This window comes from Filicampus tigris, chromosome 2 (genome assembly GCF_054856515.1).
Source record: "Filicampus tigris isolate MCC_2025a chromosome 2, RoL_Ftig_1.0, whole genome shotgun sequence".
NCBI lineage: Eukaryota > Metazoa > Chordata > Actinopteri > Syngnathiformes > Syngnathidae > Filicampus > Filicampus tigris.
The window spans coordinates 5,067,080-5,081,580 of record NC_141218.1 but is presented as its reverse complement, the minus strand read 5'-3'; the positions used below and the strand labels follow the sequence as shown (position 1 = coordinate 5,081,580).

The following is a 14,501-nucleotide window of genomic DNA, read 5'->3' as shown; positions in this document are numbered from 1 at the left end:
CACAGCAGTCATAGAAATAACACATTTTATAATTAAAATGAACTTTTCTTTTCTCCTTCAGTGCGCGTACCCCTGGCCTAAAGAACCTTCAATGGAACTGTACATTTTAACTTACACTGTTTGTTGAACTCAAAAAAAAAAAAAAAAAAAAAAAAAAAAAACACACACACATTGGACATTTTCTTACAATTAGACAGTTTTCTATTGGTTTTGCATTCATCTCCATGTGTTGTCGGTGTTCTTCCGTCAGAGGTTGCTCCGCCCCTTCCCGGCGATCGGCCGCTCTCGCTCCTCCCACAGCGTGAGCCCGTCGCAGGCGCACACTTGCTTGGGGTTCTGGAAAAGGCCCGCTGACCTGGCGATGATCCCGCACGCTAGCCTGGCCGCCAGCAGATGACCGAGAACATGAAAGAGCGACACCCTGAGCGCGCGTTTGATTCTTTGGCGTGATGGCTCCCGCGCCTCGCTGTTAACTTACCTGGCGCCGGAGTTTCCTGTCAGTTTGGAGAGCGGGTGGCCACCGCGGCCCAGGTCGTCTGCCCCAGCGTCCACCACCAGAGACCGGCCGATCACGTCCCAGACCTGAAGCGGGTCACCAAGACCTTTACACTGAAATTCCAAAAGTGCATGTGTATGTGTGTGTGGTACTTTAAGATGGCTGTCCTCCAGTCTGAACGACGCTCTACCCTCAGGTCCAGCGAAAATATTTCCCAGATCGCCAACATGCTACATGATGACAAAAAACTTGGTGAAGCCCTTTTCACACTGCACTTGCTCAGTGTGAGTGTTGCACAGCACTGAAAGACAAGTAAAGTACAGTAAAGTAAAAAAGTAAAGTGCCATAGTGGGTCTGAAAATGAGTTTTCTTTAAAGTGGAAGTCAACGCAAAACTCTTTTTTTTTTTTTTTTAACAATATGTTCTATGCAAGCCCACTAGTTCAAACGGGGCATTCTGATAAATATTGCGTTAGTGGAATAAGTGTTAATCCACTCGTTTTTAGCCATCTCTGGGGGCGGCCATTTTGTCTTCTGTCGACTGAAATTGACATCACAACTGCTCACAACGACCAATCACGGCTCAGATTCAGAAAACAGGTCAGCCGTGATTGGTCGTTGTGAGCAGTTGTGATGTCATTTTCAGTTGACAGAAAACAAAATGGCCGCCCCCAGAGATGGCTACAAAAAGAGTGCATTTTGCTGCTTAACTTATATTCCACAACCACAAAATTAATCAGAATGCCGTGTTTCAACTAGCGAGCCTGCTGGGAACATATTCTTGAAAAAAATATGTCTGGGTTGACTTCCGCTTTAAGTGTTTTGTCCCTGATATTTAAAGGGAACTTATTGTAAGGAGCTACACTTTTTTGTGGTAAATGTTGTAAGCTGAGCTCCATATAACAAAGCAAGTTTTTTTTCTTTGTTTTGATTCCTATTTGTCTTTCTCTAAGCGAAATCAAACGATTTTCATTTAATAATCAGTCGTGTTACGTTCTACTTTTGGAGAATCATCAACATGTATGAGTTAGGGCGTACTCATGTTATGACAAAAAGGTTCAGGGGTACACAAGCCAAAAAAGATTGGGAACCACTATTCCACAGTACCAGTGTGCAGGCTTGCCCTCACATTGGACCAAAATCCATTTTGTATTGAGAATTAAATCAGATTAATTTCAGACAATGTGTTTGAACGCACTTTTTTTTTTTTTTTCCCTTCTTCACCAGCTGCTCGGCCGATGTCTCCCTGTCCTTTTCATCATCAGGTCCGTCTGATTTGGCACCTTTCGCTATCTTTCTTTTCTTTTCGGTGATCCACTTCTCGGTTTATAATGCTTGGGAGCACAATAAATTGAGGCCAGTACATAATTTTTATGTGCCCACTGTCAGATCCGGTTGGGCAAGGACTCTGTCTTGCACCGACACTTTTGACAGGTCACACACACAGACACTCTCTCACCTACCTACAGACCCCCCCCCCCCACACACACACACACACAGCAATATCATACCCGCTCAGCATCTTGTGGGCCACCATGGTGTCTTCCAAATGGGTCGTAGTGCTCGCCACAGCTGCACACAGTTTATCACCAACAATGTCATTAAGGCTGGATTTACTCTGGACCCGTTCAAGTGACGCAATTCTGACATTTTGCTCTCAAGTAGCACAATTCGGATATCCTTCATGGTAGCGTGAAGACAACGCCACCCCACCACATAGAAGCTAAATCAGGCCACTTCCAAAATGTTGATGAAAATGTGAACCTGTCCATGCAAGTTATGTGCCACAAATAGCATTTGGTTCTGCCAGCCATAACTTGGGGGTTCAAACAATTTGCAATAAACTATCGCTGTAAGAGTAATCCCTCAATTACCGTGGGAATTATGTTCCAGACCACCCCACGATAGACGAAAGTCGCCAAGTAGCTCCCCTGATTAGCTGGCTGTCATGTGACCATTCAGGCTACCTGAGGCAGTCCTCCGTGAGGTCTCCGAGCGCGTGTACGTGGAGGCCATGGGCTCCGGGCTCCAAGCCGTCGACGGTCCCGTCGATCAAGCAGCGCTCATCAGACAACTGTAGAAAACGCACCACTCCCTGGACCCGCCCCTCCTTGCCGGCTAACATTGCCACAGCTGCGCCCAAATCTGTCAAAGCCACACCTTGCTTAACACTCCATTTTGCACATTTTTCTCACTTTTATTCACAAACAACAGGGCTGTTATATCATCATGCAGCGAAAATAAGATTTACAGGTCAATTTAATCTGACCTCTAAATTTTGGAATGCATGCAACATTTCAGTATTTTTTGCACGACTTGCTATTACGGTAAATTATACAAACAGTTGTTTGGGGGTCGGAAGCGTTCACCTTGCTCCTCGTAGCTCCCCATGCCCTTCAGCACAGCCTGACGACGGGTGCCTTCAATCAAGGCCTGCACCTCGCCACTGCTCAGGGATGTCTCCACCAAGACGCGGCCTTCACTGAGGTCTACGTTGACAGTGTGGATGCCTGAAAACGGAAAAATTTGGAATAATTCACCTGCATCATAATAATGGTCCACATAAGGGTAAAACGGGGTTCTCAGACTTGATGTATCAAGGAACCCCTTAAAGGGGAGAATTTGCTAAAAAATACATGGGAAAGGACCTTGAAAAAAATGATCATATATTAAATCACAATCACAATATTGAGAAGAAAAATAAATTGCATTTACTGTATTTTTCAAAATGGTCCAGCCCTAATATGAAAAATTATACAACATAATAAATGTACTGTGAATTATAGTGGTATCCTAACTTAGAAACGGATTTCATTCCATGACCAAGCTTGTAACTCAAAATTCAAATGCCATTAATTCATTCTAACCCCCTCAAAAATATTTTGAATAAAGAACAAAAGACTTTTATTGAAAATTATGAATTGGAAAACATGAGAAAGGAGGGTGCAAATAAACCAATTTGTGACTGAGTCAGAGGCTACAGTCTGAACTGTTTGCCGTTTCCTACGGTAGTTCGTTCAGCGTTTTCATTGTTGATGCTGTTTTTTGGGGGGTGGGAGGGTTAAATCCAAAACCTCCTTTGTCCAAATGTGGTCTAATTCATACAGTAATTTTTTTTCACAAATCTATCATTTTGGTCATTCAGTTATTGACCTTAATTGATAAAAATGACTTTCTCGTTAACAAACAAATAGGAAAAAAGGCAATCAATAGAGCACGCAACAGATTAGGACACACAGAAAAACTTTTGAGTCAAGATGTATTTTGAGGACACCCCCCGCTTTGCAGCCTGCAAACTACTAATACCATTGGTGTGAAGCATAAAATATACATAAAAATATATAGAAAAGTAGTTTTGGAACCTGCTTTGTGCTCAAGAGCAGCTTTGACTTGATCTCGACAGGCCTCACATGTCATCTGCACCGCGAACTCCAGCTGAGGGCGTGCACGTCAAACATAGGTCAACCACACAAAACAAACCCCCAAAATACAATTCAGTGTTTTTAGCTGCTTGGCTAGCCCGCTAGCCGTCAAACTTCTACATTTCAACGCGTACTGATAAAAAAATGTCTGTGCTTGTCAAACCTTTGCTGGCTTATCCGTGTTCATGGTGTCTGTGCGTAGTCCGTTAAACGCATTCAGTAATCGAGATAAGGTCAAGAAGAAACTTATCTCTCTACTTTTTATAAGAGGAAGTTGTCAATGGATGTCACGCCGCCATGTTGGCCAGGGGTTGATGAGGGTTTCCGTCAAGCCTCCGCCGCCATGTTGGTGAGGGCTAGACGAGGCCTCGTCAAGATGTCATTACTGCCATCTGATGTCCATGACCCGCCATTGCAACTCGTTTTTGAAACAACGGAGGGAATAGCTGTTTCGGTAGTTTACTGCTATTGGATTAATTTCGTAACGGTTTGAAAACATTTATATTTTAAATTAGAGGATCGGAATTATCCCCATTAATCCTGGGTCACAAAACTATTTCCGTATTATTATTTTTGATCGTCCAAAGTGAGGTGTAGGAGGAGGGAGGGAGGAGGAGGAGGAGGGACGTGGGATGGGTGAGGGGTCCACTCAGAATCCAGTGGACGGGAGGAGGGAAATGGAAACAGAGGGTCCAGCGGAGCGGGTATCTCAGCGATGACAAAGGTGGGAGTCGGCACGGCTGTAGCGGTCCGTGTTGCTCCCCCCCCCAACCAGAACGTGCGTATCTTCGTCATGTACATGTTGCGGGAATCAGTTTTCATCATCGTTTTTTTTTGTCTGGGTGCGTGTGTATTTAAGGAGGGGTGGCTTTTTTTGGGGGGGGGGGGTTGTTCTCCATCACGTCTCACATCATTTCAGAAGGCACGCCGGGGTCTGATGAGTCCAGATGGACGAGGGTTTTAGTGGCATTCGGGCCACATTCCAAGGGCTTTCATCCCGAATTCTTGTCATGTCCGGCAGATTAAAAAGGCCCATGTAGGAGATTAAGTGCTGGATCTGCTGCCCCACGAACGCGATCATGTTTTTGTTCTTCTTGGATGAAGCACAAAACGTGAATTGTGCTGGCTCAAGCCTTGAACGGACCGCAGTGTCACCTGTGCTTGCTAAGTGAAACCTTGACGTCAGGAACATGGCCAATTAGTCTGTGTGAGCATCTGGGCTGCAGCAGCTCCTTGTGAGTGTTCTCATTTTGTATTTGTGCGTTAGACTGTTTGTCCTGTTCTAAAAATGACTGAAAGCGCAATGACGATTTCTTGCCCTCCTTAAGAAAACTGTCATTAAAAACTCATTCAATGCCAGATGTCGGATAATTTTTTAACTAATGCCCTTCAGTTAAGTCAAATTACAGAGCTTTGTCACTAGGACACAACATTCTACTTTTTCTATTTGCACTACTTACAGCTATATGTTAGGAGAACATACAGTATACGTGTTTATGGCGAAAACTAAAGTTAACTATTTAAGTTGAAACAAAGTGTGTTTGTTATTCCAGTAGACAATGCCTCTGCATGAACAAACAGGAGAGATACAATTTCACAATGGGTCACAATGGATCACAAAACTTTTTTCTAATACAAATTGTTCGAGTAAAATTGGAAAAATATACAATATTAAAAACTGCAAAAATACAAAACTACAGCAAAATATTAGATGAAAATACACACAGTAGAAATGAAATACCCCAAACCTCTAAATAGTACATAACAGAATCAAGATTATAAATATTATATTATAACTACATTATATTATAACTACTGAATCGAAAACAACAATGAAATCACTGTCAACATCGGATCAGCCTATATGGGCTTTTCTCAGAAATACAGTATATTCACAAAGCCTTTAACACACGGGTGTCCAAACTAGGGCCCGGGGCCCATTTGCGGCCGTCATCCATTTTCCAGTGGCCCGCAGCACATACTAAAAATGACTTCTCTGACGTGACCCGCAAGGCTAGCAAAAAAGAAAAAAAATGCGGAGGTAAGCAAAGTGAGAAGGGAGGGTGTCAAAAAGTAGTTGCCACTACTACTAATAAATTGGTTTGCATACTGTAGAGCTTTTCTAAATATTCAACGATACAAATAAACTATGACTAAAATAACAAAATACCGTAAGATCAATAAAGGTAATTCAATTTTAGAAGCAAAAATTGTTTCTTCCACTTTCTGCTTCGTGTCAAGGTCTGATTTATGAACATATAACATTAATCGTCCTCAAGTAACTGTTTTAAAATTGGTGATTTAAAAAAAAAAATTTTTACAGGTTACTCTTGTTTTGGTTCTGAATTTTGGAGATAGGATTCAGCTACTGTTCAATGCAGGGGTGGATCTAGTCAGGTGGGATACAGGGCCGTTGTCCACCCCAAAATCTTTAACTATTTGCCCTATAACCATTAACAGAAAACTGTTATGTAGCAGTTTATCAAATTAATTAAATATAAACAATATACAATTGCTTACTTGATTGATTTTCGTGTGTTTAATGGATTATGGTTGAAGAATTTTAAAGTGGCCCTCAATCAAAAAAGTTTGGACACCCCTGCTTTAACACTTCTGCTACATCTTCACTTTAAACTGTAGCTTTAAAATAACCCGTATAAAGAGAACCTGAGGAAAACAATCACTTCTCAACATCATTTCATCTTTTGTCAAAAATAAATTCACAAATACTCACACTGCATCAAAAAAACTGTCTATAAAGAGACCATTAGAAAAACAATGTCTTTGTCAAGTTCAGCCCGCCGAAATAATATTCACAGTACTTACATCGTGTCTTCACAAGAGCATCGAAAACATCTTTCCAAAATGTGTTTCGATTTCGAGCATGACCAGAATATATTACGAGTGTGGTTGGCCACATTTGTGCCACACTTCCTCCAACAAAAGCTATGATGTGTAGGTTCCACTTTGGCTGCTATTTCTGTTTTTCTAAAAAAAAAATCTGGTGATTACCTTCCCCTTAAATTCCTTCCACGTACAGTATTTGAATTTGTGACAAGGTGCGCCCGAGTACACATATCACCCAAAGTGTCTATTGGTATCATGTTGTTCAGCTCCGCCTCCCATCTTCTTTTTATCTGTAAGAAGTCATGATTAGTCATTGGGAGAAACACACTGTAGAAGTTACTAATAATTTTCCCACCTCTCTCACCTATTTGTGTCATTAGACATTTTTCTAAGGGCGTGGGCCTTCTAATTCTTTCCCACTCTCGGTGTGTTGTTAGAAAAGACCTCAGCTGTAAAAATTGGAAAAAGTCTACCCTTGGGAGATCAAAGTCATTTTTAAGTTGTTCAAATGTTTTAAAATTGACGTCCTGGGTGCATCCAAAGTAAATTTGTAGCTGTTCTTGAACCATTTGGAGTATCAGCATAGTTTTGGTCTCTTTTTGAAGATAACATTTTGAATTTTTCTCCCAAACAGTCAGAATTTGTGTAAGTGCTCCTGTCACCGAACTATGGATATTTGAAAACAGACAAAAAAAAAAAAGGCAAATCTTATGTTCGTCTAATTTCCTTTCACAAAATCTGCCTTGAAAATGAATTTAGAATGTTGATTGGCACTTAAAAAGACTACAGGATCAAAGCTTGAGGTCTCCCCAAGTTCCAGTTCAAATTTGACAATAATCCTACAAAAAAAATTAGCATTTTACACATGTTTTACCCAGGAAAGGTACAGGCGAACCCCAAATGTCCTATTTGGGTGACCTGTGTGAACACTTGTGGAAAAAAGGCTGCTTTGTTTTTTTTTTTTATGCTACAATGATGTAGTTCTTGTTTGCTGTTGTTTTGCCATGTTTACATGCAAAAACAACAACAACAACAGCAAAGGAGGCTTCGCGATAGCAGAGAGTCTTGTCATGCGCAGATCACAGGAGAACGGAGCACGAAAAAAAGGCGTTTACGCAACGAGGTTTCTTTTATTCAAAGAGGATTTGTTTGACACGCCCCAGTTCAAAGCGCTTTGACTACCCAAGGTAGAAACGCGCTATATAAGTGACAGCCCATTTACCATTTACCATATCATTGTTTCAAGAATTTGATTGGCTATCCAATGCGTCAGTCACCAGTCAATATTTGATGGAAATTGGTAACGTTTGCGGCTGCAGATAACGTGGCTTTATGGATGTAAAGCTTGGCATGGACTCATAATTTTACCGGAATTACTTTGACTGGAAACCTTGACGACGTCACGGGACCATGTTTGATGGAGTTGGACATATTTGTGTAAATTTATGACGTTGCTATGGTGAGTCGCCTTTTTGTTTTTAGATCTACGATCGTCTAACATAAATGCTCAACTCAGTCTGCAGATATGATTACATTGTAAAATGTTGGGCACCATTCAAATCTCCGGCCATTTTATCACTTCTGTCGACTGAAAATGACATCACAACTGCTCAGGGCTCAGGTAACGACCAATCACGGCTCAGCTTCAGAAAACAGGTCAGCCGTGATTGGTCGTTACCTGAGCAGTTGTGATGTCATGTTCAATCGACAGAAGTGACAAAATGGCCGCCCCCAAAAATGGCTAAAAACATGGGGATTATAACTCTTATTCCACAAACGCAATATTTATCAGAATGCCTTGTTTCAACTAGTGGGCTTATAACATATTCTTGAAAAAAAAATATGCTTGGGTTGACTTTTCACTTTAGTAAGCTGACATAAAGAACTCAGCCCGGTATTTGACCAATTCTTAAAGCCAGCGTCAAAAGTTGTTACGGGTGAAAGTCTTCATAAACCCAATGTTCGCTAACGGAGAGATTGTCTGTGGGAGATTCTGTTAGTTGAGTCAATTTTATGTGCTTTAAGTAATTTGAGAGTTCTTTATCCTTCCTTGGTAATGGGCAGTATCTCACTGTCTGTTACCCTATGTAATAATAATAATGTATATTATGATTCATGTGGTATATTTTTCATGATTAGGCTTTGTTGACTTTATTAGCTTTGTAGGTTTATCTTAATATTATATAAAAACAGGGAAAAGTGTAAAAATAATAATCCAACGCATGAATCATAATATACATTATCATTCTTACATTGCCCCCTGTTTTTATATAGCGTAAAGCGAAACCTACGAAGCTAATAAAGCCAACAAGCCTAATCATGAAAAATCTAACACATGAATCATGATATACATTATTATACATTATATACATTATTATTATTCTTACACCCTATAAAAATCTTCCTTTGGGTTGAAAGAAAACAATCTACACATTCACACATCGACCAGGTCTGCTTTTGTGGTTTGTGGTGTGACCACAAACGCCGACAACGCCTGCAAACTGGCGCGTGGTCTTCAGTGTTATGAGCCAATGATACGTTGAATGCACCAAAGAAATCCTCCACACGAAACGAGGCCTCGTTTGTTTTTGTTTTTTTTACCCGATACAGGCTCAGATTCGGGGCTTGTTTGGCACGCCCACATTTAGTTTATGGTTGTTACGCCTTCTTCGAGTCGGAATGAATGCCTAAAGGTAACCCGAAGTCATATCCGTCTTGTGTCCTCCTTTGCCATCTTTGCAGTGCGAGTGACATCGGAGGATGAGGATGTCACCGAAGATCTTTCTGGCCCTCTTCGCCCTCACTATGGTGACTCTGCTGATGCACTACGGCGGCCGTTGGAGCGGGTAAGTGAACGCAACGCGTTCTCATTTTTGTGTTCATTTTGTTGTTTGAGTTGGCGGTGCGCATCCCTGCAAAAAAAGGCGACTCGATACTTATCTCGATACGATTCAAGGACGGTTCCGAATGAGACTATTCGATGTGGTTCATGGGTCACGATTCGATTCAATATTGCACGGCTCAGTTCAATTCGAGGGTATGATGCAATGAGTTTCTTGTTGTCACTTTACAGTACGAATGAACATGTGTGTGTATATTTAATTATTTGGTTGACCTAGCTACTGTAGCTATAGCTTCCTCCTGCATTGCAAAACCATGCATAATAACATCCATTAGACCAGATGAATATATATACAGTAAATGTATATTGTATTTAATTTTTATGTGTCTTTTTTTTTTTTAACATATATGGTATTGGAATCATCCAAAAAGTAATTCAAAACTAAATAAGTTACATGACAGTTTTACTCAGCCGCTTTGCTACGTTTCTGCGATCAGAAATGTCACTTGCCAAACAGTCGGATCATTTTTCACAACAATGTGTACAATAGCAATCTCTCAAAACTAAACATCTGTGTCAATGAACATGTCAGCGCATTGGGTACGGGTACGACAAATTGCTTAGTCATGCTGTCAGTGTGTCATGTTCTGTTACCTAAACTAGAAATGGTAAAGGAAGTTACAAAAAGTTGCATTGCTTTAAAGCCAAAGTCAACCCAAACATTTTTTTTTTTTTCAAGAATATGTTCTATGCAAGCCCACTAGTTGAAAGAAGGCATTCTGATAAATATTGCGTTTGTGGAATAAGTGTTAATCCACTCGTTTTTAGCCATCCCCGGGGGCGGCCATTTTGTCACTTCTGTCGACTGAAAATGACATCACAACTGCTCACAACGACCAATCACGGCTCAAGATTCAGAAAACAGGTCGGCCGTGATTGGTCGTTGTGAGCAGTTGTGATGTCATTTTCAGTCGACAGAAGTGACAAAATGGCCGCCCCCGGAGATGGCTAAAAACGAGGGCAATTATGCTACTTAACTTATATTGAACAAACGCAAAATTAATCAGAATGCCGTGTTTCAACTAGTGGGCCAGCTGGTAACATATTGTTGAAAAAAAAAAAAAAAAATGTTTGTGTTGACTTCCATTGTAATATTAAGGTACTTGGATTACATTGCTACCAACAGTACGTTTTTCAGGAGCAATCTAGTAACTGTAGCGGAATACATTTATCAAGTTGCCTCGACCAATGACCTTATCTCCAATTGACCCATACCTTCCTTTCCTACCTCTAGGATCAAAGGCCGTCTTCAGGCAAACAACAGCAGCCTGTGCTCCCACCAACTGAAGGCCAAACACACCAACGTGGCCTTCTTGAAGACCCACAAGACGGCCAGCAGCACCGTGCAGAACATTCTGTTCCGCTTCGCCGAGTGCAACGGCCTGACGGTGGCGCTGCCCCAGGAGCAATGCGGCCATCATTTCTGCTACCCGAACCCCTTCAGTGCTCACTTCGTACACCCGCACACGCTGCCGGCCAACATCATCAGCAACCACATGCGCTTCGGCGCCGGCGAGCTGAAACGCGTCATGCCGGCCGACGCGCGCTACGTCACCATCCTAAGGGAGCCCGCTGCCATGTTTGAGTCCTTGTTCAGCTACTACAACCAGCACTGTCAGACTTTTCGGAGAGTGCCAAGGGGCTCGCTGGACGCCTTCGTGGAGCAGCCCCTGCGCTACTACCGCCCGCGGGACAAGAACGCGAATTACGCCCGCAACGCGCTCACTCACGACCTCGGCGGCGACAAGGACCGCCCCGCTACGGACGTGGCGTACGCGCGTTCCTTTGCGGCAGACGTGGAGCGAAACTTCTCCTTGGTGATGATCGCCGAGCATTTTGACGAATCGCTGCTTCTCCTGCGTCACCTCCTCTCCTGGGACCTGGATGACCTCGTTTACGTCAAGCTCAACATGCGCACGGCCAACTCCAAGCGCCGCCTGACCCCGAGGCTGGCCAGAAAAATCCGAACGTGGAATTGGATCGACGCGCACCTGTACGATCACTTCAACGCCTCGCTGTGGCGCCAGCTGTCGGCTCTGGGTTCGACCCGCGTGGAGCGGGAGCTCCGCCTCTTGCATGCCGCCCAAGAGAGGCTGCTGCAGAGCTGCTTTGGTGGACGGAGGCCCCTTCCCAGCTCAGCGGGGAAGATCCACAACAAGGAACTACGGCCCTGGCAGCCCAGCGCCCAAGTCGGCATCCTGGGCTACGACCTGCCGGGCAACCTGAGCCGTAAGCTGTCGAGCTCAACGCGAGAACTCTGCCTGAAGCTCATCATGCCCGAGATCCAGTACACGAGGATTCTGCTGCACTCCCAATCCATTCGCTACCGGCAGAACCACCACCACTGACTCTTAACTGCACCCATGTCCCCTTCTAGCCGCTGCTCCAGGCCATGGCAACACATCGGGACTAAGATAAAACCCGGCCTCGTTGGGGGGCTCTCGGGGGGACCTGCCACAGGAGAGAAATTTTCCCAAGTACCCCCTTCATAATCCTAATACCAATTCAATTTTTTGATGTGACATCATTTATTTTATTTGGTGGCCGCAAGCCCAGGGGTCCAGGAATTGTCTCGCCTGATACGTCCAACCAAGAATTTTTCCCCCGCCCTCGTCAACCTGAATTCAACTGACGCGCCAGCCCGACGTACTCGCAGGGTCCGAGTGCCCTCTCGCAGGAACGAGGAACGATGAGGGAGAAGGAGACCGGAAGTACCGCAACTCGAAGGAAACGAAATGTCTGCCTACGGTGCGGTTGCCATGACAACTGTTGATGGAAAGAGTGTGGCGATCACTCTTAAAAATGCTGCGGTCAATTTTGTAACTCAACTGTTGGGTCAACACTGTTCACTCTAAAAACAGTTGGGTTAAGAACAACACAATTTGGGGGTCAAAAATGGACCGATCCACAACTTGGGTCAATTTGACCCAACTTTCTTGGTTGTTTTTACAGAAAACAACCCCCAAAAATGGGTAGGTTTGTACAAAACAATGCAAGAAAGTGGGTCAAATGGACCCAATTTTATCGGTCCATTTTTGACCCAAAATTGTGTTATTTGTGTCAGACGTTGGGTCAGTTTAATAAAATATTGTATTAAATTTGGACAAATTGGACAAAATCATGAAACCATCTGTTGGGTCAAAGTGTCTCTGCCCGCAACACACACAAAATGCATTCATTTCTTAACCCAACTACTGGTGTAAGATGTTGGGTTTGGGTTTGATCATCAAGATTGATTTACAGGTACACCATTTGTTCGGTCCAAATGTATCTGATTGCGTAACGTCCCGACCCGGTAACGAAATGCCCCCACTTGCCCTTAACGACACACACCCCTGCCGACTAAAGGTATAGTCTTAAAGGACAAAAGGCATAATAGTTGCTATATTGACAAATGCCACATATACTGAATGCTGCATGTGTTCAAGAAAACCATGTAAATAATATATTTTTTACCGTTATTTTTCCATATGCAAGGTTTTTCAGTGAAAAATGTTGACCTGGTTCCTTGGCAGTTAACCCATTCACTGCCATTGACAAATTGTCAAGTGTCTTTTCACAGTCCAGCCATTCAATCCCAGTGACGCGTGAGGATCGGGATTTGGACCCATTCGCAGATATCACACGGAGGTTGAAGAGTAAAAAGTATTTATCAGGAAAAATACAAAAGTAACAACAGAGATCAGGACTGGAAGAGAGTTCGTATCCTCACTCCAAGAAGGTTTGACGTACAATGTGTCACTGTCATAACTCCTAAGTTTTGAACTGTAAGACTTAAGGCTTATATGACATCATAAAGGACAAAGCATAAAAGGACCATAGCAACTGCAGAGCAACTGATACATCACGTAAACAACCAGTCATAACATCCTTTTTATCCTATTTATATTTTCTTCTATTTTTTTTTTTCAAATTTTAGGGTAAAAGAGGGTCTGAAAATGGCTGGCAGTGAATGAGTTAAGGCTTATCCATTCCCAAACATGTCCTATCGTTATATAATTTTCCAAAAACTTTTCCTGAACTGTAGTCATTTTTAATTTTGTAGAAGTTGTTTTTATATACAAAACTAGATTGTTCGCAAGAGGTATTTCATTCTCATTTTGTCCACAAAATTATACTATGTTTTTCATTGTCATTTTTTACCAGGTTCCTCCACAAACACTTTTTTTGTATACCTAAGTAGCTTTTATGGAATGTACATGGGTACATGCTTTTGTCACTTCAGATATCCACTACAAAAATAATAATTAAAACAAAACAAAAGAACATTTATTCTGATCCAGATATGATGAAGCAATCGTCGCTGCAGCATCATGCGAGGGTTGTAGTCCGACGTAAAGCCAATGAGTTCTCCACTCTTTCCCCCGCCCCCTGAAGCCTTTGAAGTCTGAAGTCTTAGAATATTTTATTGCGCACTGCATGCATGTGGTGAGTGGTGGTGGGGGGGGGGGTTGTGGGGGGGGGGGGCTGGGTGACAGGTGCGCAGAGGTTCAGGAGCAGAAGTCTCTGCATTAACCAAAATAAATATTCAGGCGGTTATTTTTCAAATATTTATTTTCATTGTGTTGTTAAATTCAGCCATTTTTTGTTTGGATAATTTAAGTTCCATCTTTTCAATTCGTTTGAAAGAGACCTTCAACTCCTCGTCTTTTTTTTTTTTTTGTAAGAATTCAAAATGTGTTCATTTAATAAAATGACATTTTCTTAAACAATGGACTGCGTGGATTTCATATGCAACACAATGGAAACCGAATTAGATTCTTTTCGTAAATCTTCCAGCCCCGGTATGTTATGTTGTGTGGGTGACTCCCTTTTGGCGGTTGACTCGCTGCATC

General features: G+C 42.5%; 2 protein-coding genes across 8 annotated transcripts; one reads left to right on the top strand and one right to left on the bottom strand.

The window, feature by feature from the left end:
- Positions 1 to 11: 11 nt before the first annotated feature.
- ccs (copper chaperone for superoxide dismutase) lies at positions 12 to 4,260 on the bottom strand. 4 transcript variants are annotated; one of them, XM_086023620.1, is made up of 8 exons: positions 4,081 to 4,253; positions 3,858 to 3,930; positions 2,865 to 3,005; positions 2,463 to 2,640; positions 2,007 to 2,067; positions 649 to 726; positions 479 to 582; positions 12 to 379 (listed from the first exon to the last, which is right to left on the bottom strand). In XM_086023620.1, exons 1-8 carry the CDS (start codon positions 4,102 to 4,104, stop codon positions 247 to 249), a joined length of 792 nt encoding a protein of 263 aa, XP_085879746.1. In that variant the 5' UTR covers positions 4,105 to 4,253; the 3' UTR covers positions 12 to 246. The 4 variants fall into 4 exon arrangements, 2 of the variants coding, with proteins under 2 accessions (XP_085879746.1, XP_085879745.1); XR_015085711.1 differs by having other exon boundaries at positions 132 to 379; positions 649 to 797; positions 4,081 to 4,258; XM_086023619.1 differs by having other exon boundaries at positions 479 to 726; positions 4,081 to 4,255.
- Positions 4,261 to 4,560: 300 nt separating this feature from the next.
- Positions 4,561 to 14,090, top strand: gal3st3 (galactose-3-O-sulfotransferase 3). Of its 4 annotated transcripts, XM_086023618.1 has the most exons (4): positions 4,608 to 4,695; positions 4,939 to 5,152; positions 9,507 to 9,610; positions 10,901 to 14,090. In XM_086023618.1, exons 3-4 carry the CDS (start codon positions 9,525 to 9,527, stop codon positions 12,012 to 12,014), a joined length of 1,200 nt encoding a protein of 399 aa, XP_085879744.1. In that variant the 5' UTR covers positions 4,608 to 4,695; positions 4,939 to 5,152; positions 9,507 to 9,524; the 3' UTR covers positions 12,015 to 14,090. The 4 variants fall into 4 exon arrangements, with proteins under 4 accessions (XP_085879741.1, XP_085879744.1, XP_085879743.1 ...); XM_086023615.1 differs by lacking the exon at positions 4,939 to 5,152 and having other exon boundaries at positions 4,561 to 4,695; XM_086023617.1 differs by lacking the exon at positions 4,608 to 4,695 and having other exon boundaries at positions 4,816 to 5,152.
- The last annotated feature ends 411 nt before the right edge of the window (positions 14,091 to 14,501 follow it).

What these genes read in the sequence shown, in the direction of transcription:
- ccs (XM_086023619.1), bottom strand. Translation starts at nt 4,104, where the DNA reads ATGAACACGGATAAGCCAGCAAAG. An exon ending in TGCTCTTGAGCACAAAGCAG is followed by an intron (nt 3,006 to 3,857) that starts GTTCCAAAACTA and finishes TTCCGTTTTCAG; the next exon opens with GCATCCACACTGTCAACGTA. An exon ending in CTCACGGAGGACTGCCTCAG is followed by an intron (nt 2,068 to 2,462) that starts GTAGCCTGAATG and finishes AACTGTGTGCAG; the next exon opens with CTGTGGCGAGCACTACGACC.
- gal3st3 (XM_086023615.1), top strand. Translation starts at nt 9,525, where the DNA reads ATGAGGATGTCACCGAAGATCTTTCTGGCCCTCTTCGCCCTCACTATG. An exon ending in TACGGCGGCCGTTGGAGCGG is followed by an intron (nt 9,611 to 10,900) that starts GTAAGTGAACGC and finishes TCCTACCTCTAG; the next exon opens with GATCAAAGGCCGTCTTCAGG.